The sequence below is a fragment of the Coregonus clupeaformis genome, chromosome 27 (genome assembly GCF_020615455.1).
Source record: "Coregonus clupeaformis isolate EN_2021a chromosome 27, ASM2061545v1, whole genome shotgun sequence".
Lineage (NCBI taxonomy): Eukaryota > Metazoa > Chordata > Actinopteri > Salmoniformes > Salmonidae > Coregonus > Coregonus clupeaformis.
Genome location: NC_059218.1, coordinates 42,544,895 through 42,572,357, shown reverse-complemented (window position 1 = coordinate 42,572,357; position 27,463 = coordinate 42,544,895). Strand labels below are relative to the sequence as shown.

General features: G+C 45.3%; 2 protein-coding genes across 5 annotated transcripts in view; both read right to left on the bottom strand.

Annotated features, from left to right (window-relative positions):
• Nucleotides 1–27,463, bottom strand: part of tiam1a (TIAM Rac1 associated GEF 1a) — a 165,545-nt gene that overhangs the window by 20,447 nt on the left and 117,635 nt on the right. Inside the window, exon 19 of the mRNA XM_045207950.1 lies at nt 23,037–23,164. Within this exon, the coding sequence (XP_045063885.1) occupies nt 23,037–23,164 (128 nt within the window). The remainder of the gene's footprint in view (nt 1–23,036; nt 23,165–27,463) is intronic.
• Nucleotides 1,752–5,928, bottom strand: LOC121552119 (E3 SUMO-protein ligase KIAA1586-like). Of its 4 annotated transcripts, none has more exons than XM_041864856.2 (3): nt 4,743–5,928; nt 4,271–4,366; nt 1,752–4,110 (listed from the first exon to the last, which is right to left on the bottom strand). In XM_041864856.2, the coding sequence occupies exon 3, from the start codon at nt 4,028–4,030 to the stop codon at nt 2,210–2,212; it is 1,821 nt and encodes a 606-aa protein (XP_041720790.2). In that variant the 5' UTR covers nt 4,031–4,110; nt 4,271–4,366; nt 4,743–5,928; the 3' UTR covers nt 1,752–2,209. The 4 variants fall into 4 exon arrangements, with proteins under 4 accessions (XP_041720790.2, XP_045064155.1, XP_045064154.1 ...); XM_045208220.1 differs by having other exon boundaries at nt 4,813–5,928; XM_045208219.1 differs by having other exon boundaries at nt 5,491–5,928.

Sequence of the window (27,463 nt, the reverse complement as noted above, 5' to 3'; positions counted from 1 at the left end):
GATAAGATATGTTGTGTAGGAGATTCTGTCTTTTATAAATTTGAGGCCAATAGAATGTTGTCTTAAACACAGAAAATTGAGTGGTTTGATAGGAGTGATATACTGTCAAGTCTGGCTGCAAGGCTGATACCAGAATGAGATTAGGCAGTTGTACAAACCCATTATACCCATAATGCAACAGTAAATTCAATCTAACACCTAACATACAACAAATTCTGTCTTTGAGGCCAACAGAATTTTGTCTCAAACAAACAAAAGCAGAAAATGACATTCTGTCATAGACCCTGGACTGGACTTCTAGACCCTGGATTGGACTACTAGATCCTGGACTGGACACTAGACCCTGGACTGGACTACTATACCCTGGACTGGACTACTAGACCCTGGACTGGCTACTAGACCCTGGACTGGACTACTAGACCCTGGACTGGACTATATATATACCCTGGACTGGACTGTTAGATCTTGGACTGGACTTCTAGACCCTGGTCTGGACTTATTGACCCTGGAGTGGACTCATAGACCCTGGACTGGACTACTAGACCCTGGACTGGACTTCTAGACCATGGGCTGGACTACTAAACCCTGGACTGGACTACTAGACCCTGGACTGGACTACTAGACCCTGGACTGGACTAATAGACCCTGGACTGGACTATTAGATCCTAGACTGGACTTCTAGACCCTGGTCTGGACTTCTAGACCCTGGAGTGGACTCATAGACCCTGGACTGGACTACTAGACCAAGGACTGTACTTCTAGACACTGGACTACTAGACCCTGGACTGGACTACTAGACCCTGGACTGGACTACTAGACCCTGGACTGGACTACTAGACCCTGGACTGGACTACTAGACCCTGGACTGGACTACTAGACCCTGGACTGGACTACTAGATCCTGGACTGGACTTCTAGACCCTGGACTGGACTTCTAGACCATGGGCTGGACTACTAGACCCTGGACTGGACTACTAGACCCTGGACTGGACTACTAGACCCTGGACTGGACTGTGGACCCTGGACTGGACAACTAGATCCTGGACTGGACTTCTAGACCCTGGACTGGACTTCTAGACCCTGGACTGGACTCATAGACCCTGGACTGGACTACTAGACCAAGGACTGTACTTCTAGACCCTGGACTGGACTGCTAGACCCTGGACTGGACTGCTAGATCCTGGACTGGACTACTAGATCCTGGACAAACACAGAGAAACACACACACACACACACAGAGAGAGAAACACACACACACACACAGAGAAAGAGAGAGGGCGAGGGCGAGAGAGAGAGACAGAGAGACAGAGAGACAGAGAGAGAGAGAGAGAGAGAGAGAGAGAGAGAGAGAGAGAGAGACTTAGAGACAGAGAGAGAGAGAGAGAGAGAGAGAGAGAGAGAGAGAGACAGAGAGAGACAGAGACAGAGACAGAGAGACAGAGAGAGAGAGAGAGAGAGAGAGAGAGAGAGAGACAGAGAGACAGAGAGAGAGAGAGAGAGAGACAGAGAGACAGAGAGAGAGAGAGAGAGAGAGAGAGAGAGAGAGAGAGAGAGAGAGAGAGAGAGAGAGAGAGAGAGAGAAACACCCACAAACACACCAGGGAATTGAGCACATAAATAAAAAACAGTTGATATACTGACACTACCAGTGAAAAGTTTGGACACACCTACTCATTCATTCGTTTTTCTTTATTTGTACTGTTTTTCAGTGGTGTAGTGGTCCCTGGAGAAGTGGGTATACTCTCAGTATTCACCTTTTTTTTTTTTAAGTAGTCCAGAAAAAAGCCCTGTTTTAGAAACAGTGACATGTAAGACTATGATTTAGTTTACCCAAAAATATGTAATTTCTACTTGCACACTATTATAAAATGATCATGACTTGATTAGGAGCAGTTTGTAGTTACTACTGGTCACAAGAGCAGCCTGGATGAATGTAAAATGTATTTATCATGAGGCAAACAGGAAATGGTGTTTCGATTATTTTTTGCACATTTATTTAAATAAAATACTTCAAATCTGAAGGTGACAATGCATCCTTGTTCATATTGCTATATGCTTTGTTTTGAACATGTTCATTTACCGGTAAATCATTCAACAAAATATGTTACAACAATATTTAGTTAACAATTAACAAAAATATATGCATTAACAACACATCAACAGTGATATACTCTCTCAACCCAGCACTGGGTTTCTGACCTTTGCTCATACTACAGTATATTCCAGACAAATTTGCTTTCTGCAGGAGCTTTCACACTGCACTGTCTAGAACGCACCGAAGAGGCAGCACGATGGCTCTTCAACCAGGTCCTTGTATATTTTCTAGGATCAAACTTGGAAGTTGGTGGGCCGTTGATATTAATCATCATCAAGTTTGATATGTTTGAGATCAGAAGGACAGCCCTCTTGTCTGAGCTTATATTGTTCATAAGGCTAAAATTCCTCTCACACTCTGCTGTACCGACAGGGAATGTTTTCATACAGTTCATAAGTGGTTTTAGGTCCTTGGGCTCACTACTGGGCTCTTCCAGTAGGTCCCGCATCCCATTCAGTGCTTGGTCTGTGCACAAGTTAAATCGCTTGCACAGTCGCTTAACTTGTTCTTCACCATGGCGGATGCTGGGCTTTGATGGCCACTTACTCTGATCAAGGATGCTGAGGTCCATGATGGTCTCATCTTCAAAAGACAAGCGTTTCTCCAGATTGTTCACAAGGCTTTGTAAGAACTGGCCTGGATTGATAGACTTCAGCTTTGCATTTGTTTTCAGGGCTATAGACCGATACTCCCCAGTCTGTTTTGCTTCTAAAGCCTCACTATATTTCTCACCTGGACTCTCTTTGAATGACTGGATCACTCTGATTGAGCGTTTCAGCAGATGCTCTGCTCTGAGGAGCGTTATAGAACGAGACTGAAGCTCCTGTGACAGGAGACTTAGTTCATGGAGAGTGTCGTACATGAGGCCAAGGTCACAAATGAATTCTGGACTTTGAACACGGTCTAACAAACCTCTGTACATCTGCCTCTCTTTGGTGGACCTCATCTCATCACTGCAAGCATTTTTAAAGTGCTGCACAAGAGCTCCCAGGGATGTCCAAACAGCACGAACAGTCCGAAAGCTACTGGCCACCCAGCGTACATCCAAGATTCTGCCAATGCGAAGAAGTTGTGAGCCTACTTCAGCTGCTGCATTAACAAGTTCACGTTCATTTTTGTTTGACACACTATACAGAGAGTATAGCTTCTGGATAAAAGTTTTAAAGTGATTGACAGAGTTTACCTCATCAACTGCATCTGACACAGCAAGTTCAAGTCTATGGTTCATGCAGTGCCATACAAAAAGCTTTGGGAATCTCAAAGTCAGTCTGGTTGCTACTCCTGACTTCTTTCCTAGCATGACACTGGCTCCATCAGATACAAATGTTACCCAGTTTTCATGAAGCCACTCTTCTGTAAAGCCAGCATTAGTTAAACAGGTGAGTAACGCCTGTAATATGCCATCTGCTCTCTGATTTTCCAGTTCAACAAGTTCCAGGAATATGAACTCAGGGCTTTCTTCTTGAATTGATGCTTTAATAGAAACTGTCATGACAGCTTTGTGACTTAAAGAAGATGCCTCGTCAATTAGGACAGCTAACTTACTGGATGATGCTATAATGCTACTGATGATTTTGCTCTGCATCTCACTAGCAACATGTTGTATTATTTGTGTTGCACTGTAACGTGAATGAAGTATTGAGCCCATTTTTACACCATTCAGTTCCTGCAGCTCAATGAGGCTCTCATGGTCAGAAAAGGGTCGGTTCTTTTTGGCCAGATGGTAGGCTGTTCGAAACACAGCTTCAGTTTCCTTCATGTAGGACTCAGTCATAGTCTCCACTGCATTCTCAATGGCAGCTTCTTTCTGTTGCTCTGCCACCTTCACAGCCTGAGTGTGGGCCTTGGACAACGCATGTTTCCTCACCTTATTTCTCAAGATTGACAAACTTGTTGTTCTACTTCCCTGGCCAGACACTTGAATTTCAAAGTTCATCCATTCTCTTGAGAGCGATACACCTTGTCCTTGCTCCTTGTCGATCCCAATGGAGTTCACACTGCTACAGACCAGACATCCTGCGAAGCATAAACAAACAATGTAACTACTCCTGTATCCACAGCTGTACGTGTGCATGGTCCTTTACACACACACACACACACACACACACACACACACAAAGTTATCTGTGCCCACTGTTTCAGAAGTTACCCAAACTAGCAATCTACCTAAACTTACCCAATTTTTTGTTTTTGGATCCCAACCAGGGGTTCTTGGATTTGAAGTCTTCTGTTTGTTTAGCACTCCACAGGTCTGGCCAGTCATTATTGATGTCTACAGACAACAACAAAACTAATTATGCATCTCCCTGTCTCTCTCTCTCTCACACACTTACACACACACACACACACACACACTACTGTGATCACAATAGTCATCAGCAAGACATGGGTCCCCCTCTTTACATTAACAATCTGCATAACCAAGTGGAAATATTTTCAGCAAGTGAAGCTGAAGCATACAGGAGATTAGTGAGTGAAATACTTGGGAGAGTTTATTTAACAAAAAAACAACAAATTTAACACAAAATGTTATATAACAGTAGCATTGTAAAAAAACAAACATGGATACAGACAAAATAAATAGAAGGGCAATAAAATAAATAACATCACACAGAAATTCAAAATGAGGCTTAATCTGTCAAAATCACCTTTTGTTACAGTGTGAGGCTTCACTTTTCAATAAACTGGAGATGCAATTTACTGCCTGTGTGTTCTGACCTGGTGGTGGTAGACTGGATCCTTCTCTATGCTCACACTGACTTGCCTGGCTAGCTCCCGGTTGAGAGCTGCCAGGGCTGCTGGTTTTAGGGGTGGGGTCTGCCTGGGCCTGATCTGGGCCTGATTTGTGCCTCTTTACAAAAAAAGTCTGCAATATCTCCCTTCCTTTTCATGGTTACCTGTCCCTATACAAAATAAGACAGCCTGATTAGACCTCAATATTGTTTTAGGCTGAATCTTAAACTATTTGTCCCCATTCTTGTGTTTTAACTTACTTAAAAATCAACTACCAGCTTAGCTACTATGCAATTAAACTAGATCATATAGGTTAGTTAGGGCTAAGTAACTTGGCTAATGTTATAATTTAGGGCTTAGTAACTTGGCTAACGTTATAATTTAGACCTTTACAATAATAAACAAGCTTCATAAACATTGAGATAATCAGTTTCATCAGTCTGGTATGAAATTCTTATGAACTGGGTTGATTAAACACTTACTGAAAACCAACAATGCCCCGGTTTCCCCACATTATCCCAATCTACGTAGCTAGCTTCATAACGTTAGCCGACTCGCACTAACTATTGGCGGCAACATCTCTTCTCCTCTAAATGTGCAGTCACTGGCAATTTGCCAGTAGTTTAAAATAATGATTCATTTGGAAACCACCTTAAAACTTACCTCAGAATGATGTCTTCCATCAACTGGGGTGGCACACCGCCGCTTGTGTCCTTTCTTCATCCGTTGTTTGGTCTGCTGCCGTTATCGTAGTCAAGTGGCACCGGCACCTGAGTTTTTTTTTTTTTTTTTCACTGGCACCTGAGGTATTAGCGATATTTTCCTCGGCATGACCCGCCCTACTCTGCCTCTGATTGGCTCATCAGTCCTCATGCCTAAAGTTAACCAATCTAATCAGTGAAAGCAGCGAGTACCAGCCAATTAGAGGCAGAGGAGGGTGGGTCATGGCTTCACTATCCCCGAGGAAGAAAATAGGCAATCTGACTCACAGATATTACTGAATGATGCGCATCAGGGGGGATTTAGAAGTGGGTATACGCAATGCTGACTGAAAAATAAGTAGGTATACGCCGTATACCAGCGTATACCCTGGACTACACCTCTGCTGTTTTTTACATTGTAGAATAATAGTGAATACCTAAAAACTATGAAATAACACATATGGAATCAGGTAGTAACCCAAAAAGTGTTAAACAAATCAAAATTTATTTTATATTTGAGATTCTTCTTATAGCCACGCTTTGCCTTGATGACAGCTTTGCACACTCTTGGCATTCTCTCAACCAGCTTCATGAGGTAGTCACCTGGAATGCATTTCAATTAACAGGTGTGCCTTCTTAAACATTAATTTGTGGAATTTCTTTCCTTCTTAATGCATTTGAGCCAATCAGTTGTGTTGTGACAAGGTAGGGGGGTACACAGAAGATAGCCCTATTTGGTAAAAGACCAAGTCCATATTATGGCAAGAACAGCTGAAATAAGCAAAGAGAAATGACAGTCCATTACTTTAAGACATGAAGGACAGTCAATATGGGAAATTTCAAGAACTTTCTTCAAGTGCAGTCGCAAAAACCATCAAGCGCTATGATGAAACTAGCTTTCATGAGGACCGCCACAGGAATGGAAGACCCAGAGTTACCTCTGCTGCAGAGGATAAGTTCATTAGAGTTACCAGCCTCAAAAATTGCAGCCCAAATAAATGCTTTACAGAGTTCAAGTCACAGACACATCTCAACATCAACTGTTCAGAGGAGACTGTGTGAATCAGGCCTTCATGGTTGTATTGCTGCAAAGAAACCACTACTAAAGGACACCAATAAGAAGAAGAGACCTGCTTGGGCCAAGAAACACGAGCAATGGACATTAGACCGGTGGAAATTTGTCCTTTGGTCTGGAGTCAAAATTGGAGAGTTTTGGTTACAACCGCTGTGTCTTTGTGAGACGCAGTGTGGGTGAGCGTATGATCTCCGCATGTGTAGTTCCCACCGTAAAGCATGGAGGAGGAGGTGTTATGGTGTGGGGGGTGCTTTGCTGGTGACACTGTCTGTGATTTCTTTAGAATTCAAGGCACACTTAACCAGCATGGCTACCACAGCGATACACCATCCCATATGGTTTGGGCTTAGTGGGACTATCATTTGTTTTTCAACAGGACAATAACCCAACACATTTTAGCAGATGCTCTTATCCAGAGCAACTTACAGTTAGTAAGTGCATACATATTTCATACTGGCCCCCCGTGGGAATCAAACCCACAACCCTGGCATTGCAAGCGCCATGCTCTACCAAATGAGCTACAGGAGGCCTGAGTTACAACACACCTTAGGGCTATTTGACCAAGAAGGAGAGTGATGGAGTGCTGCACCAGATGAACTGGTTGAGAGAATGCCAAGAGTGTGCAAAGCTGTCATCAAGGCAAAAGGTGGCTATTTGAAGAATCTCAAATATAAAATATATTTTGATTTGTTTAACACTTTTTTGGTTACTACATGATTCCATATGTGTTATTTCATCGTTTTGATGTCTTCCACTATTATTCTACAATGTAGAAAATAGTAAAAAAATAAAATAAAAACCCTTGAATGAGTAGGTGTGTCCAAACCTTTGTCTGGTACTGTAAATAGTTCAATAGTCCAACAGGCATGTTCTGTCTGTGATCTTTCTTGTCCACCACTCCCCACAAATGTAAAAGCGTTTGATTGGTGGAGAGGCTTGGGCTAGAGGGAGTTTCCACCGTGTTTCATGTACCAGTCAGTTCATTACACATCCATGAAGGGAAGTGAACAAGTGCACGATTTGGGAGGTAGGAGAGGTTGTTGGGACTCAGCCGGGGTTCTCTATAGTAACACAGTGGGAGGTAGGAGGAGAGGTTGTTGGGACTCAGCCGGGGTTCTCTATAGTAACACAGTGTCTTTCTGGTTTATACAGTAACAGTTGGAACGGTTAGTCTACTCTGGTCATGGGTTGTCATTGACGATCACATTGTCTGCTGTCACGTACAAACACACACATGCACACGCACACGCACACACACACACAGTAGGTGTTAGGCGTGTTTAGTGTTCAAACCAGTTCTACCATGCTGAGACAAGTCATTTTCCTTTCATATCGCTCTATCTCAGTGCAACACACACACACACACACACACACATTTCACATTTTTAGGAGACGTTCTTATCTGAGGTACTAACACACCCGCACGCATATTTGAGTTTCAGGAATGTTGTGTCAGCACGGTATCGATACAGCGGTGAAGAGCAGAGGATGGTTCAGTATGTGTACCATTCAGCTCCTGATAATCATAGAGTTCTGGTTCTCGCCTCCACAGCAGAGCTGTTTCCCAAGACCTCGGGCACTGTGCTATGAATACGTACTGGGCACCACGGGGCACCACTCCACTAGGTCACTACCAAGGACAGAGGATAAACAGCTCATATCGTTTGCTTCATTCTCAAAATACATTGGAAACGAAGGTCAGAGAGGGTGAAAGGATTCACCCAGAGATGCTGAATTTCATTTTGGAAACTTGCCCCCTTCCTTTTACTATCGCTTAATCTCCAGAATAGGAGATAACAGGGCTATTGACAGGAGATAACAGGGCTGTTGATAGGAGATAACAGGCCTATAGTAAAGTAGAGCTCCACCATGTTGCTTTCACCTAACTAACTAACTAACTAACTAACTAACCCAGTCCTTTCAGATGCTGGAAGGAGAGAGCATGAGAGAAGACACACACACTATGGTTCAGCTCAGTACGGTTCAGCTCAGTACGGTTCAGCTCAGTACGGTTCAGCTCAGTACGGTTCAGCTCAGTACGGTTCACCTCAGTATGATGCACGATTCAGAAACATGTCTGCCTTGCCTCTTTCAGCTGAATGATGAATAAACACTACTGCTGCCCACTGCTTCCTACCCCGCACCAACCTGAATGACTGGTCTCTACTGCTGCCCACTGCTTCCTACCCCGCACCAACCTGAATGACTGGTCTCTACTGCTGCCCACTGCTTCCTACCCCGCACCAACCTGAATGACTGGTCTCTACTGCTGCCCACTGCCTCCTACCCCGCACCAACCTGAATGACTGGTCTCTACTGCTGCCCACTGCTTCCTACCCCGCACCAACCTGAATGACTGGTCTCTACTGCTGCCCACTGCTTCCTACCTCGCACCAACCTGAATGACTGGTCTCTACTGCTGCCCACTGCTTCCTACCCCGCACCAACCTGAATGACTGGTCTCTACTGCTGCCCACTGCTTCCTACCCCGCACCAACCTGAATGACTGGTCTCTACTGCTGCCCACTGCTTCCTACCCCGCACCAACCTGAATGACTGGTCTCTACTGCTGCCCATTGCTTCCTACCCCGCACCAACCTGAATGACTGGTCTCTACTGCTGCCCACTGCTTCCTACCCCGCACCAACCTGAATGACTGGTCTCTACTGCTGCCCACTGCTTCCTACCCCGCACCAACCTGAATGACTGGTCTCTACTGCTGCCCATTGCTTCCTACCCCCGCACCAACCTGAATGACTGGTCTCTACTGCTGCCCACTGCTTCCTACCCCACACCAACCTGAATGACTGGTCTCTACTGCTGCCCACTGCTTCCTACCCCGCACCAACCTGAATGACTGGTCTCTACTGCTGCCCACTGCTTCCTACCTCGCACCAACCTGAATGACTGGTCTCTACTGCTGCCCACTGCTTCCTACCCCGCACCAACCTGAATGACTGGTCTCTACTGCTGCCCACTGCTTCCTACCCCGCACCAACCTGAATGACTGGTCTCTACTGCTGCCCACTGCTTCCTACCCCGCACCAACCTGAATGACTGGTCTCTACTGCTGCCCACTGCTTCCTACCCCGCACCAACCTGAATGACTGGTCTCTACTGCTGCCCACTGCTTCCTACCCCGCACCAACCTGAATGACTGGTCTCTACTGCTGCCCACTGCCTCCTACCCCGCACCAACCTGAATGACTGGTCTCTACTGCTGCCCACTGCCTCCTACCCCGCACCAACCTGAATGACTGGTCTCTACTGCTGCCCACTGCTTCCTACCCCGCACCAACCTGAATGACTGGTCTCTACTGCTGCCCACTGCTTCCTACCTCACACCGGCACAGACCTAAATGGCTGGTCACCCATCACCAACACAGACCTAAATGACTGGTCAATAAGCAACACAGACCTAAATGACTGGTCGCTAAGCAACACAGACCTAAATGACTGGTCACTAAGCAACACAGACCTAAATGACTGGTCAATAAGCAACACAGACCTAAATGACTGGTCGCCAAGCAACACAGACCTAAATGACTGGTCACTAAGCAACACAGACCTAAATGACTGGTCGCTAAGCAACACAGACCTAAATGACTGGTCGCTAAGCAACACAGACCTAAATGACTGGTCGCTAAGTAACACAGACCTAAATGACTGGTCACTAAGTAACACAGACCTAAATGACTGGTCGCTAAGTAACACAGACCTAAATGACTGGTCGCTAAGCAATACTACAGAATATAACAACAACACCTCACAATGCAACCAAGCAGCAAAGAAGCAGCAAGGAACATGTGAAGACTACACTCAGAGGGAAGGAGGCCAGAACATGTGAAGACTACACTCAGAGGGAAGGAGGGCCAGAACATGTGAAGACTACACTCAGAGGGAAGGAGGCCAGAACATGTGAAGACTACACTCAGAGGGAGGAGAGGAAAAAAGTAAATACTTGACAAAATGGCCCCCCCCTCCCTCGATAATGACGTGAGAAACACAGAACAATAACAACAGGAGGGAGGGAGGGAGGGAGGGAGGGAGGGAGGGAGGGAGGGAGGGAGGGAGGGAGGGAAGGAGGATGACTGTATATAGACATAATATGACATTTGAAATGTCTTTATTCTTTTGGAACTTTTGTGAGTGTAATGTTTACTGTTCATTCAGTTTATTTCACTTTGTTTATTATCTGTTTCACTTGCTTTGGCAATGTTAACATACGTTTCCCATGCCAATAAAGCCGCTTAAATTGAAATTGAAATGAATGAGGAAGGGACAGGATGGGAGGGGTTGACACAGGGGACGGCTAATCAGCTTGTGGCTGCAGAACGTCTCAGAGACTGAAGGACTAATGACATCATCACAGAGAGAGAGACAGATGACATCATCACAGAGAGAGAGACAGACAGAGAGACAGATGACATCATCACAGAGAGAGAGAGACAGAGAGACAGCTGACATCATCACAGAGAGAGAGAGACAAACAGGGCAGAGGACAGAGAATTCACAAGGTCCACTTCAGGAGATCAACACTGGTCAATCCCTAACCTTAACACATCACCTGCCTAGAGGTGAAAACACATCACATGTCCAGACATCCAGAGGTCAAAGATCTTAGTCCAGCTCTGACAACCAGACTGCTGACAAATCAACAAGGCTGTGGCTGGGCCAATGCATGCTGGTTATGTGTATTTGACCAGCATTTCACCTGCAATCTACTTCATATTATCTGCATTTTACCTGTTCAGCAGAGATAGTCTGAATAGATAACAACTGTTTACTGTTTAAATGTGCATAAAGTGACATCAAAGAAGGAGTCTACCGAGTGGCGCCGTGGTCTAAGGCACTGTATCGGAGTGCGAGCTGTGCCACTAGAGATCCTGGTTCAAATCCAGGCTCTGTTGTAGCCGGCCGTGACCGGGAGACCCATGGGGCAGCGCGCAATTGGCCCAGGGTAGGGGAGGGGATGTAGCTCCGTTGGTAGAGCATGGCGTTTGCAACGCCAGGGTTGTGGGTTCGATTCCCACAGGGGGTATGAAAAAAAAAAGTATAATGTATGCACTAACTGTAAGTCGCTCTGGATAAGAGCGTCTGCTAAATGACTAAAATGTAAAGACTAATATAACTGTCCAGGGCGAGTCCCTTTCTCATCACTTTGATTTGATTTGATTTACTACGATCCCCATTAGCCAATGGCGACAGCTAGTCTTACTGGGGACCGACATAACGAAAAATACTTTACAATTTACAAAAAATATGTAAAAACATTAACATGTAGTGTGTGTGTGAATCTATCAGTTAAATATACGTCAGTACACACACACAACAATTAGGTCTTGGACTTTAGCAAGGCCCACTCCCATAGACAACACAACGTGGCTCCGTCCCAAAATGAGACCCTATTCCCAAACAGAGCCCTGGTCGAGAGTAGTGCACTATGAAGTGAATAGGGCGTGATTTTGGGACACAAACCACGTTGAGAGCTCTTCAGAACGACATGAAAGGATACCATGTATGTCTCGCCCTTGTTCAAACTGTTCAAACAAGGTGCTGTAATTCACAAATATATAAGCATGCTGTTGAATGGCTGGACGAGGCAGGGACTGTACTGTACTGTCAGCCTTTCTGTCTGTCAGAGATACAACACCAACATTAGACACACAAACAAACAATCAACAAGCACATAGCAATACGACGTCTGTGACTGAACAGTTGAAAAGGCAAGAGAGGAGAGAGTGAGAGAGACAGAGAGAGAGAGAGAGAGAGAGAGAGAGGGAGAGAGGGAGAGACAGAGACAGAGAGAGAGAGAGAGAGAGAGGAGAGAGAGACAGAAAGACAGAGACAGAGACAGAGAGAGACAGAGAGAGGGAGAGACAGAGACAGAGAGAGAGAGAGAGAGAGAGGGGAGAGAGAGAGAGAGAGAGAGGAGAGAGAGACAGAAAGACAGAGAGAGAGACAGAGAGAGAGTGAGAGAGCGAGAGAGAGAGAGAGAGAGTGAGAGAGTGAGATGAATAAAAGAAAGGAACCAGTGGATGAATAGAGTAGAGCAGCCATACCTTTACTCCTGTCATCTCAGAACACACTCCGTCCTTCTCTCTCCGTCCAAAGAACAGATAGACAGAGGGAGCAAGTACTAACCTGTTCCCCCCCCCCCACACACACACACACACTACAAATGGAATGTGAGCTACAGATACTGCACACACACACAAACAAACACACACACACACACACACTCCTGAAGGTATTTTTCTAGTGAACAAAACCAACAGGAAAATAGCACTTCAACCACCTTCACAAGCATGGTTCCCTAGGATAATACTCTCCCCAGAGAGAGAGTGTGTGTGTGTGTGTGTGTGTGTGTGCTTATCAAAGAAACAGAGACTCATGGGAGACAGGAAAGGCTTTGCTTCCGTCCCTGGAGGGGAAAGGAGTCCCTTTATCAACACACACCCACCCACACACACACACACACACACACCAACCCACTCATACACACATACACACACACACACACATACACACACACCCACACAGGGAAGAGGTCTTCCTGTTGGTTTAGTACACTAGGGGTTGGGTTAAATGCGGAATAAACATTTCAGTTGAATGTATTCAGTTGTACAACTGACTAGGGTTAGGGTTAGTATAACAGATAGAGGATACTGACGAGGTATCCCATTTTCCTTCCTTTTTACTCTCTGCACCAGCAAAACACCTTCAGAAGTTTGTGTGTGTGTGTGTGTAACATCTACATTTTTTTGGAACATTTAATTTTCCACTGACATTTAAAACATCCTGTAATGACATTTACCTCTCTGGCAGTTTGTTTCTCATAGGGCCCTGGTCTCTGGCAGTATGTTTTTCATAGGGCCCTGGTCTCTGGCAGTATGTTTCTCATAGGGCCCTGGTCTCTGGCAGTTTGTTTCTCATAGGGCCCTGGTCTCTGGCAGTATGTTTCTCATAGGGCCCTGGTCTCTGGCAGTATGTTTCTCATAGGGCCCTGGTCTCTGGCAGTATGTTTCTCATAGGGCCCTGGTCTCTGGCAGTTTGTTTCTCATAGGGCCCTGGTCTCTGGCAGTTTGTTTCTAATAGGGTACACCTAGGGCCCTGGTCCAAAGTAGTGCACTACGAAGGAGAATAGGGTGCGTTTTGGGACACAGCCTTGGGCTACTGTCAGTCATCCCATTCAGTAATCACTACGATCACTTGCATCCCAGACCCGAACGAGATCCTGGTTTCTCATTAGTGTTCCTTAACGAGGTGGTTCCACTTGTTAAGTGCTCTTAATTAACTCCCCTGTCTGTTTTCTCCAGCGCCTCACAGGGTAATTTATCTCAGCTAAACGATCTGGATGTTCCTGGATAATCAACCAATTAGGATGCAAGGATAATTAAACGGGGACACCTCCAACCCCCCCCTCCTGCCCCTCCCTCCTCCCCCTCCCCCCTCCCCCACGTTAAATTAGAGGGGGTGGGGTGGGGGAATTAGATAAAGATTGTTGTCGTCTACAATCATTCACTAAAGTCTGTGAAGGAAGAGAGAGACAGATGTGGGAAAATGTTAAACTGGAAAAACAATACATCTCCAAATGTGCCATACAACTGTTATGGTCTGAGTCTCTTGTTACTTGGGTAGAAAAGTCCAATAACAGCTTTAGGTAAGTGACTGCTTCATAAAGTTAGGAAGCTTCTGTGGTAGAGGTTACCTTCCTACAGGTCATGTGACTCATGTTTATGAAGATACACAGCGGCAGCAGGAGGGAAAAGGAGAGAGACAGATGGATGAGGTGGAGAGAGGAGGAAAGTTCGAGGAAGGAGAGAACTTGAAGGGATACATGTGTGACAGGGAAGCAGATGGCGAAAGAGAGAGAGAGAGAGAGAGAGAGAGAGAGAGAGAGAGAGAGAGAGAGAGAAAGAGAGACAAAATGGAAGAAAAGAAGAGACAAAGAGAAAGAGAAAGAGGGAGAGGGCATTTTATTTAGACCAGGAAGCTGGCAGGGTGAAAGAGAGAGACAGAGAGAGAAATAACAGAGAGAGAGGACAGACAGAGAGGACAGACAGAGGGAGGGAGGTTCGGAGGGAACAGTGAAATAGATTGAGATCCAAGGAAAGGGAGACAGGCAGAGAGAGGGAGTCAAATGGAGGCTTTAGGTTACAGAGAGTCAAATGGAGGCTTTAGGTTACAGACAGTCAAATGGAGGCTTTTGGCTACAGACAACACAAGATATTTGGAAATCCAGTACTGCCCAAAATCTTTTCCCTACCAGCCAAAAAGCACAGACAATTACAAATACAACAGAATCAAATGTTTTCCCTAATCTTTTGTCCACTGTCTTTCTGTTCATGTTTTCCATCTTATTTTTCCTCTGTTTTCTCTCTTTCTTTCTTTTTCTTTGTCTCAGTGACGCTGAATGAGTGAGAGAAGGGAAATCGTTTCCGGTGGTTGCTGGTTATCAGGGGTTGCCGTGGTAATGGAGGTGACAGCCGTATCCAGGGACGACTGGAAGGGGGAGCACAGGCATCACCGTGGTGACCATGATCAGACCAGATGTAATCTTAATTAGATAGTGACGCACGCAAGGGGCACACTCACACACACACACACTCACACACACACACACACACACTCACACACTCACACACTCACACACACACACCTGGCCGCTCACATGTCTGCAGATTGTCTTTTCTAATGCTTTGTTTAAGACAGACATCCACAGAGTCATAGGAGTTTTTAGTAGAACAATAAACGTCCCTGTTTGGTTACCAATAAACATCCCTGTTTGGTTACCAATAAACGTCCCTGTTTGGTTACCAATAAACGTCCCTGTTTGGTTACCAATAAACGTCCCTGTTTGGTTACCAATAAACTTCCCTGTTTGGTTACCAATAAACGTCCCTGTTTGGTTACCAATAAACTTCCCTGTTTGGTTACCAATAAACGTCCCTGTTTGGTTACCAATAAACTTCCCTGTTTGGTTACCAATAAACGTCCCTGTTTGGTTACCAATAAACTTCCCTGTTTGGTTACCAATAAACGTCCCTGTTTGGTTACCAATAAACTTCCCTGTTTGGTTACCAATAAACGTCCCTGTTTGGTTACCAAAACAAAGAGTGTGTAAACGTGTTTCTGTTACTGTATTTAGACTTTACTGCTCCAGTCCATAGAAGTGCATTGAATAACACACGAATAAATGGCTAAACAGACGTAAGATTTTTGAAGTGTGGTCCTCTGTAGCTCAGCTGGTAGAGCACGGTCCTCTGTAGCTCAGCTGGTAGAGCACGGCGCTTGTAACGCCAAGGTAGTGGGTTCGATCCCCGGGACCACCCATACACAAAAAATTTATGCACGCATGACTGTAAGTTGCATTGGATAAAAGCGTCTGCTAAATGGCATATTATTATTAATATTAAGTGTCTGTCCTACAGTTGAAGTCGGAAGTTTACATACACACTTAGGTTGGAGTCATTAAAACTCGTTTTTCCAACCACTCCACAAATTTCTTGTTAACAAACTATAGTTTTGGCAAGTCGGTTAGGACATCTACTTTGCGCACGACACAAGTAATTTTTCCAACAATTGTTTACAGACAGATTATTTCACTTATAATTCACTGTATCACAATTCCAGTGGGTCAGTTGGTAGAGCATGGCGCAGGGTTGTGGGTTCGATTCCCACGGGGGGCCAGTATGAAAAATGTATGCACTCACTAACTGTAAGTCGCTCTGGATGAGAGCGTTTGCAAAATGACTCAAATGTAAAATGTAAATGTACATACACTAAGTTGACTGTGCCTTTAAACAGCTTGGAAATTTCCAGAAAATTAAGTAATGGCTTTAGAAGCTTCTGATAGGCTAATTGACATCATTAGAGTCAATTGGAGGTGTACCTGTGGATGTATTTCAAGGCCTACCTTCAAACTCAGTGCCTCTTTGCTTGACATCATGGGAAAATCAAGAGAAATCAGCCAAGACCTCAGAAAAACAATTGTAGACCTCCACAAGTCTGGTTCATCCTTGGGAGCAATTTCCAAACACCTGAAGGTACCATGTTCATCTGTGCAAACAATAGTATGCAAGTATAAACACCATGGGACCACGCAGCCGTCATACCGCTCAGGAAGGAGACGCGTTCTGTGTCCTAGAGATGAACGCACTTTGGTGCGAAAAGTGCAAATCAATCCCAGAACAACAGCAAAGGACCTTGTGAAGATGCTGGAGGAAACAGGTACAAAAGTATCTATATCCACAGTAAAACGAGTCCTACAGTGAGGGAAAAAAGTATTTGATCCCCTGCTGATTTTGTAAGTTTGCCCACTGACAAAGAAATGATCAGTCTATAATTTGAATGGTAGGTTTATTTGAACAGTGAGAGACAGAATAACAACAGAACAATCCAGAAAAATGCATGTCAAAAATGTTATATATTTATTCGCATTTTAATAAGGGAAATAAGTATTTGACCCCCTCTCAATCAGAAAGATTTCTGGCTCCCAGGTCTCTTTTATACAGGTAACGAGCTGAGATTAGGAGCACACTCTTAAAGGGAGTGCTCCTTATCTCAGCTTGTTACCTGTATAAAAGATACCTGTCCACAGAAGCAATCAATCAATCAGATTCCAAACACTCCACTATGTCCAAGACCAAAGAGCTCTCCAAGGATGTCAGGGACAAGATTGTAGACCTATACAAGGCTGGAATGGGCTACAAGACCATCGCCAAGCAGCTTGGTGAGAAGGTGACAACAGTTTGTGTGATTATTCGCAAATGGAAGAAACACAAAAGCACTGTCAATCTCCCTCGGCCTGGGGCTCCATGCAAGATCTCACCTTGTGGAGTTGCAATGAACATGAGAACGGTGAGGAATCAGCCCAGAACTACACGGGAGGATCTTGTCAATGATCTCAAGGCAGCTGGGACCATAGTCACCAAGAAAACAATTGGTAACACACTACGCCGTGAAGGACTGAAATCCTGCAGCGCCCGCAAGGTCCCCCTGCTCAAGAAAGCACATATACAGGGCCGTCTGAAGTTTGCCAATGAACATCTGAATGATTCAGAGGAGAACTGGGTGAAAGTGTTGTGGTCAGATGAGACCAAAATCGAGCTCTTTGGCATCAACTCAACTCTCCGTGTTTGGAGGAGGAGAAATGCTGCCTATGACCCCAAGAACACCATCCCCACCGTCAAACATGGAGGTGGAAACATTATTCTTTGGGGGTGTTTTTCTGCTAAGGGGACAGGACAACTTCACCGCATCAAAGGGACGATGGACGGGGCCATGTACTGTCAAATCTTGGGTGAGAACCTCCTTCCCTCAGCCAGGGCATTGAAAATGGGTCGTGGATGGGTATTCCAGCATGACAATGACCCAAAACACATGGCCAAGGCAACAAAGGAGTGGCTCAAGAAGAAGCACATTAAGGTCCTGGAGTGGCCTAGCCAGTCTCCAGACCTTAATCCCATAGAAAATCTGTGGAGGGAGCTGAAGGTTCGAGTTGCCAAACGTCAGCCTCGAAACCTTAATGACTTGGAGAAGATCTGCAAAGAGGAGTGGGACAAAATCCCTCCTGAGATGTGTGCAAACCTGGTGGCCAACTACAAGAAACGTCTGACCTCTGATTGCCAACAAGGGTTTTGCCACCAAGTAATAAGTCATGTTTTGCAGAGGGGTCAAATACTTATTTCCCTCATTAAAATGCAAATCAATTTATAACATTTTTGACATGTGCTTTTCTGGTATGTATGTATGTATATGTATATATATATATATATATATACAGTGGGGGAAAAAAGTATTTAGTCAGCCACCAATTGTGCAAGTTCTCCCACTTAAAAAGATGAGAGAGGCCTGTAATTTTCATCATAGGTACACGTCAACTATGACAGACAAATTGAGAAAAAAAATTCCAGAAAATCACATTGTAGGATTTTTTATGAATTTATTTGCAAATTATGGTGGAAAATAAGTATTTGGTCACCTACAAACAAGCAAGATTTCTGGCTCTCACAGACCTGTAACTTCTTCTTTAAGAGGCTCCTCTGTCTTCCACTCGTTAACTGTATTAATGGCACCTGTTTGAACTTGTTATCAGTATAAAAGACACCTGTCCACAACCTCAAACAGTCACACTCCAAACTCCACTATGGCCAAGACCAAAGAGCTGTCAAAGGACACCAGAAACAAAATTGTAGACCTGCACCAGGCTGGGAAGACTGAATCTGCAATAGGTAAGCAGCTTGGTTTGAAGAAATCAACTGTGGGAGCAATTATTAGGAAATGGAAGACATACAAGAACACTGATAATCTCCCTCGATCTGGGGCTCCACGCAAGATCTCACCTCGTGGGGGTCAAAATGATCACAAGAACGGTGAGCAAAAATCCCAGAACCACACGGGGGGGACCTAGTGAATGACCTGCAGAGAGCTGGGACCAAAGTAACAAAGCCTACCATCAGTAACACACTACGCCGCCAGGGACTCAAATCCTGCAGTGCCAGACGTGTCCCCCTGCTTAAGCCAGTACATGTCCAGGCCCGTCTGAAGTTTGCTAGAGTGCATTTGGATGATCCAGAAGAGGATTGGGAGAATGTCATATGGTCAGATGAAACCAAAATATAACTTTTTGGTAAAAACTCAACTCGTCGTGTTTGGAGGACAAAGAATGCTGAGTTGCATCCAAAGAACACCATACCTACTGTGAAGCATGGGGGTGGAACATCATGCTTTGGGGCTGTTTTTCTGCAAAGGGACCAGGACGACTGATCCGTGTAAAGGAAAGAATGAATGGGGCCATGTATCGTGAGATTTTGAGTGGAAACCTCCTTCCATCAGCAAGGGCATTGAAGATGGAACGTGGCTGGGTCTTTCAGCATGACAATGATCCCAAACACAATCAATCAATCAATCAATTTTATTTTATATAGCCCTTCTTACATCAGCTAATATCTCGAAGTGCTGTACAGAAACCCAGCCTAAAACCCCAAACAGCTAGTAATGCAGGTGAAGAAGCACGCCCGGGCAACGAAGGAGTGGCTTCGTAAGAAGCATTTCAAGGTCCTGGAGTGGCCTAGCCAGTCTCCAGATCTCAACCCCATAGAAAATCTTTGGAGGGAGTTGAAAGTCCGTGTTGCCCAGCGACAGCCCCAAAACATCACTGCTCTAGAGGAGATCTGCATGGAGGAATGGGCCAAAATACCAGCAACAGTGTGTGAAAACCTTGTGAAGACTTACAGAAAACGTTTGACCTGTGTCATTGCCAACAAAGGGTATATAACAAAGTATTGAGAAACTTTTGTTATTGACCAAATACTTATTTTCCACCATAATTTGCAAATAAATTCATTAAATATCATACAATGTGATTTTCTGGAAGTTTTTTTCTCATTTTGTCTGTCATAGTTGACGTGTACCTATGATGAAAATTACAGGCCTCTCTCATCTTTTTAAGTGGGAGAACTTGCACAATTGGTGGATGACTAAATACTTTTTTTCCCCACTGTATATATATATATATATATATATATATATATATATATATATATATATATATATATATATATATATATATATTTGCAAGAGAAAAAACATATGGGGGATTGGAAGTGATGCAGACAATTACATTGATGGAAGTTACAATCTATCTGCAATATTAAAGCTGATCTACCCCCTAAAAATATATATTTAAAAAATACAGCTCTGGAAAAAATTAAGAGACCACTGCAAATTCTTCTTAAATCAGCATCTCTACATGTATGACAGCCATTCCATTCCAGTGTCTGTTACATTCCAACACAGGCACACCAAAAGAGTTGAAAAGAAAAGTTTTGAGTGAGGAAAAGAAGGGTTCAATTCTGGCTTTACTGGCAGAGGGATACAGTGAGCGTCAGGTTGCTTCCATCCTTACAATTTTAAAGACGGTGGTTCATAAGAACAAGGTCAAGCAGCAGACATTGGGGACAACAAAGCTACAGACCGGCAGAGGGTGAAAACGACTCTCTACTGACCGGGATGACCGCCAACTCATTCGAATGTCACTCAACAACCGTAGGATGACATCAAGTGACCTACAAAAATAATGGCAAACGGCAGCTGGGGTGAAGTGCACGGCGAGGACGGTTCGTGCAAAGCTAGAAAAAAGCCCTTCATCAAAGAGAAGCAAAGAAGAGCCATGCTGAGGTTTGCAAAAGACCATAAGAATTGGACCATAGAGGACTGGAGTAAGGTCATCTTCTCTGATGAGTCCAATTTTCAACGTTGCCCAACACCTGGTCGTCTAATGGTTAGACTGAGACCTGGAGAGGCCTACAAGCCACAGTGTATCGCACCCACTGTGAAACTTGGTGGAGGATCGGTGATGATCTAGGGGTGCTTCAGCAAGGCTGGAATCGGGCAGATTTGTCTTTGTGAAGGACGCATGAATCAAGCCACGTACAAGGTTGTCCTGGAAGAAAACTTGCTTCCTTTTGCTCTGACATTGTTCCCCAACTCTGAGGATTGGTTTTTCCAGCAGGACAATGCGCCATGCCACACAGCCAGGTCAATCAAGGTGTGGATGGAGGACCACCAGATCAAGACCCTGTCATGGCCAGCCCAATCTCCAGAGCTGAACCCCATTGAAAACTTCTGGAATGTGATCAAGAGGAAGATGGGATCAAACAAAGCCGAGCAGCTTGAATTTTTGTGCCAGGAGTGGCATAAAATCACCCAACATCAATGTGAAAGACTGGTGGAGAGCATGCCAAGACACATGAAAGCTGTGATTGAAAATGTTACATTTACATTGTAGTCATTTAGCAGACGCTCTTATCCAGAGCGACTTACAGTTAGTGAGTGCATACATTTTCATAATGGCCCCCCGTGGGAAACGAACCCACAACCCTGGCGTTGCAAGCGCCATGCTCTACCAACTGAGCTACAAGGGTAATATTGATTTCTGAACTCTTCCTAAGTTAAAACATTAGTATTGTGTTGTTTAAAAATGAACATGAACTTATTTTCTTTGCATTATTCGAGGTCTGACAACACTGCATCTTTTTTGTTATTTTGACCAGTTGTCATTTTCTGCAAATAAATGCTCTAAATGACAATATTTTTATTTGGAATTTGGGAGAAATGTGTCAGTAGTTTATAGAATAAAACAAAAATGTTATTTTTACCCAAACACAAACCAATAAATAGTAAAACCAGAGAAACTGATAATTTTGCAGTGGTCTCTTAATTTTTTCCAGAGCTGTATATATACTGTATATATAAATAAATAAAAAGTCAAATAAAAAATAAATAAAATAAAAAACATCTCCCTCTGCAGCTGGATCCTGGACTTCCTGACGGGCCGCCCCCAGGTGGTGAGGGTAGGTAACAACACATCTGCCACGCTGATCCTCAACACGGTGGCCCCTCAGGGGTGTGTGCTCAGTCCCCTCCTGTACTCCCTGTTCACCCACGACTGCGTGGCCAAGCACGACTCCAACACCATCATTAAGACGACACAACAGTGGTAGGCCTCATCACCAACAACGATAAGACAGCCTATAGGGAGGAGGTCAGAGACCTGGCCATGTGGTGCCAGGATAACAACCTCTCCCTCAACGTGATCAAGGCAAAGGTGATGATTGTGGACTACAGGAAAAGGAGGACTGAGCACGCCCCCATTCTCATCGACGGGGCTGTAGTGGAACAGGTTGAGAGCTTCAAGTTCCTTGGTGTCCACATCACCAACAAACTATGATGGTCCAATCACACCAAGACAGTCGTGAAGAGGGCACGACAAAGCCTATTCCCCCTCAGGAGACTGAAAAGATTTGGCATGGGTCCTCAGATCCTCAAAAAGTTGTACAGCTGCACCATCGAGAACATCCTGACAGGTTGCATCACCGCCTGGTATGGCAACTGCTCGGCCTCCGACCGCAAGGCACTACAAAGGGTAGTGCGTACGGCCCAGTACATCACTGGGGCCAAGCTTCCTGCCATCCAGGACCTCTATACCAGGCGGTGTCAGAGGAAGGCCCTAAAAATTGCCAAAGACTCCAGCCACCCTTGTCATAGACTGTTCTCTCTGGTACTGCACGGCAAGCGGTATCGGAGCGCCAAGTCTAGGTCCAAAAGGCTTCTTAACAGTTTTCTACCCCAAAACCATAAGACTGCTGAACAGCTAATCAAATGGCTACCCGGACAATTTTCATTGACACCCCCCCCATCACCCCCCATTTTATTTTTTCACTACTGCTACTTGCTGTTTACTATCTATTATCTATGCATAGTCACCTTACCCCTACCTACAGTGCCTTCGGAAAGTATTCAGACCCCTTTAATTTTTCCACATTTTGTTACGTTACAGACTTATTCTAAAATGGATTAAATAAAAATAAAACGGGAGTCACAGGTGTGGCGCATCTGTGTGTAACGCTGCAGTCCCAAACTCTTACCTTCTGTCCTGTCTCAGTGTAGTCCGCGTGGTTGTGTCCTGTGTTCTCCAGACCCAGAACTGACCCCTCCTGCAGAGTATCATCTGGACTGACCACCGTCAACCCTGATACCTCATCCAGAATGTCCTCTAAAGGAGGGGGAGGGAGGGGGTGGGTGGGTGGGGTGGGGGGGGTGGAGAGAGAGAGAGAGGATTTGTGGAAACAACAGTAGTTGCAGTACAGTACTGGACAAGAACACAGCTCACAACCCACAAACAACCCACAGCTCACAACCCACAAACAACCCACAGCTCACAACCCACAACCCACAACTCACAACTTAAAACCCAATCCCCTGTGACACAAACACCTCGATGGGGTTGGAAGCACAGGGTTAGCTGCGGTGCAGTGCCCCCCTGTAGCAGTATACGGGTTAAGTACCTTGCTCAAGGGCAGAACGGCAGCAGATGGTATTTAGGATGATGCTAACAGAGCTGTGATTCGAACCACCAACCCTCCGGTTGTTTCTAGCTTCTCTAGAACCTTCCACCCCAGATAGAGCTATATAAGACAGTGTTTCTCAATCCTGCTCCTGGGGACCTAAAAGGGAGCACGTTGTAGTTTTTGCCCTAAGCACTAACACGCTAGCTTTAACTAAAGGCTTGTTGATTATTTGTATCAGGTGTGCAGCGACCCCACCTTTGGGACCAGGATTGAGAAACCCTGTTCTACAGTACGGTCTGTGCAGTGTGAAGGTATTCCTGTGTCTGACCTTCTGAAGGGTTCAGAAACATACAGTTATTAATATAACTACTGTACCCTGAGGGAGGGAACGAGGTATAACATACTAGTGTGAAAAAATGTACGCACTCACTAACTGTAAGTCGCTCTGGATAAGAGCGTCTGCTGAATGACTAAAATGTAAATACTATGGGGAGTCAACGACTAATCATATTTACCTGAAGAAAACTAAAACATGCCCAACGGGCCAAGGAATGCAGAGCCCACCCTCGGAAGCCCCGCCTTCCTGGCTATGACACATTAATTTCCTAAATTCAGTACCACTCTTCAGCAAGCCCAAATCCCCTGACGGCGCGGGGCCAAAATATGTTATACCTCCTTCAGGGAACAGTAATTACATTCATAACTGTACGTTCCCTTTCAGTCGGTCACTCTGTATAACATACTATGGGGAGATACAATCACGCCCCAAGCCGGCTCAGAGGGTACCAAACTAGGATGTCCACGGTAGCTCAAGCACACACAGGTTCAACCAGCTCCAAAAAGGGTTACAGAAGCTACCTTTTCCTCCTAATTCTTACCCGAGAAGCCTGATCTGCCAACTTGGCTATGCGCACTGACACGCCTCCACTGCAACCCAAGTCCCTAGACCCCACGGTTCCAAGAACAATACTTACCTTGTGAACCTGAAATGGAACCGCAAGTCCAAAACAACAGGCGCCTGCTGTGACTTGACAATGCGCATTCGCCTTATCGACGAATCATGGCAGCCCAAGGCTAAAACCCACAGGGAAACTGTGGTAACACGGATAAATGCGCAACCTGCACGCTGCCTACTACCTAGTTCCGGAACCATCCGCAAGAACACTATGAGCCACACTGAGAGCAGTTACATCCAAGCAATAACCCAACTCACTGCAGCACAGAGATCACCAATCGTCATGCCCCTGAACAATGCCTAAAAGCCGCCACACCCCTAGTACCGCTAGGCAACGCTAGGCAACGCTAGGCAACGCTAGGCAACTCCACAATACAACGAGAAAGACGCTGCTTAGAAAGAGCCCTACCCTGAGGTAGATTAGTGAAACAGACAAAAAGCTGGTAATAAATGCGGATATCCTTGGTCCTATCCATATACCTGCATAAAGCGTCGCACCGGACACAGGCAATGCATCCTCCATTGTTCACTGGAAGCAAACGGGGGATGAGACCCTGGTGCAGAGACTTTCATCCCTTCATGACACGCCGTGATGGCTGACATGTAAAGAAAGCTTCAATGTGGAAAAAGAAAGTCCTTGCTCAAAAAAACTCTTGCAACAACATCAAAATGCCACCAAAGAGCTCTAAAAAGGAGAAACTCCTTTAACCTGACACCAACCCTCAAACACACGCCACTTATATGTATACAACCCCCTCGTAGAGGCCGCACGCGCTGACTGTCGTAATCATGTTCCAGGGTAAACCCCTAGCCGTCAGATTCAACCTTTCAGGGGCCAAACCTACAGATCCTTTCAGGGGCCAAACCTACAAATCCTCCTTTGCGCCTGGAACAATAGATCCCAACGACACAGAACCCCACACGTGTCCCCGCCCAACAGGCAGATGATCTCCAGGAACCAGGGTTGTCTGGGACAACGGAGAGCCACCAGACTCAACAGACCCGCCTGACGGACCCTCCTGACAGACCCGCCTGACGGACCCTCCTGACGGACCCTCCTGACGGACCCTCTCCACGGTGGCCTGAATCAGGTCATCCAAAGGAACGCACACTGATTCGCCAAAGCATCCCTTCCCAACAGAGCGCCAAGATCCCTTAATGAGAAGAACAGACAATGCGTGTTCTCGCGATACGTGAGATCTACGTTGGCCCTGCTGAACCGGTCCCATATCTGGGCCACTAAAAGACCAAAATACAAATGCACAATGTTACCATTGACAGCGAAAAAAGGCCCCGTTTGTCCTTTTCAGTGGTGATGACATCGAAACCCCGCATATGAAAAAGATAGGGGTCTAGATATCATATGCGAGTCTCCTAGTCAAATCAAGAGTTGGACGGGCATTCACGTGCTACTTCCTACTTTGCTTCTCCTCAGAACGGGACTCCATAACACTCATCCTGCAAAATTGGCTCACCCAAACATATTCCCCTCGCTCCGGTAGACAAAGTCAAACAGAAATGACACTGCTTCAACATGAGGGTCTGAACTCAGCCGGTCACACGAACTGGTCTGAGCCAAGGCAGCATGAGCGTGTTTCCACCACAGGCAAACAACACAGCAACTTGTGAGTATCTTTAATTTTCATTCGTGAAACCACATGACCTAGGGCACGGTCGGAGGTTAAAATCCTTCTGGTCAGCCTTTTTGAACTTACACTTACCACTGGCCATCTTACTCAAGCAAGGAGGCACTGGCTCCACAAGCAGAACAGAAAAGTAATTAGCTACAGAGGGTAGTGCGTACGGCCCAGTACATCACTGGGGCCAAGCTTCCTGCCATCCAGGACCTATACACCAGGCGGTGTAAGAGGAAGGCCCTAAAAATTGCCAAAGACTCCAGCCACCTTAGTTATAGACTGTTCTCTCTGCTACCACACGGCAAGCGGTACCGGAGCGCCAAGTCTATGACCAAAAGGCTTCTTAACAGCTTCTACCCCCAAACCATAAGACTGCTAAACAGCTAATCAAATGGCTACCCGGACTATTTTCATTGACTGCTACTTGCTGGTTACTATTATCTATGCATAGTCACTTTACCCCTACCTACAGTGCCTTCGGAAAGTATTCAGACCCCTTGAATTGTTCCACATTTTGTTAGGTTACAGCCATATTCTAAAATGGATTAAATTGTTATTCCTCCCTCATCAATCTACACACAATACCCCATAATGACCAATCAAAAACAGGTTTTTAGAAATGTTTGTTAATTTATAAAAAATTAAAAACTGAAATAATTTACATAAGTATTCAGACCCTTTACTTTGTACTTTGTTGAAGCACCTTTGGCAGCAATTATAGCCTCGAGTCTTCTTGGGTATGACGCTACAAGCTTGGCACACCAGTATTTGGGGAGTTTCTCCCATTCTTCTCTGCAGATCCTCTCAAGCTCTGTCAGGTTAGATGGGGAGCGTTGCTGCACAGCTATTTTCAGGTCTCTCCAGAGATGTTTGATCAGGTTTAAGTCCGGGCTCTGGCTGGGCCACTCAAGGACATTCAGAGACTTGTCCCGAAGCCACCCCTGCGTTGTCTTTGCTGTGTGCTTAGGGTCGTTGTCCTGTTGGAAGGTGAACCTTCGCCCCAGTCTGAAGTCCTGAGAGCTCTGGAGCAGGTTTTCATCAAGGATCTCTCTGTACTTTGCTCCGTTCTTCTTTGCCTCGATCCTGACTAGTCTCATGAGGACCCCCACAGGAAAGGAAGACCCAGAGTTACCTCTGCTGCAGAGGATCAGTTCATTAGTTACCAGCATTAGAAATCGTCAATTAACTGCACCTCAGATTGCAGCCCAAATAAATGTTTCACAGAGTTCAAGTAACAGACACATCTCAACTTCAACTGTTCAGAGGAGACTGTGTGAATCAGGCCTTCATGGTCGAATTGCTGCAAATAAACAACTACTAAAGGACACCAATAAGAAGAAGAGACATGCTTGGGCCTAGAAACATGATTAACGGACATTAGACCGGTGGAAATCTGTCTTTTGGTCTGATGA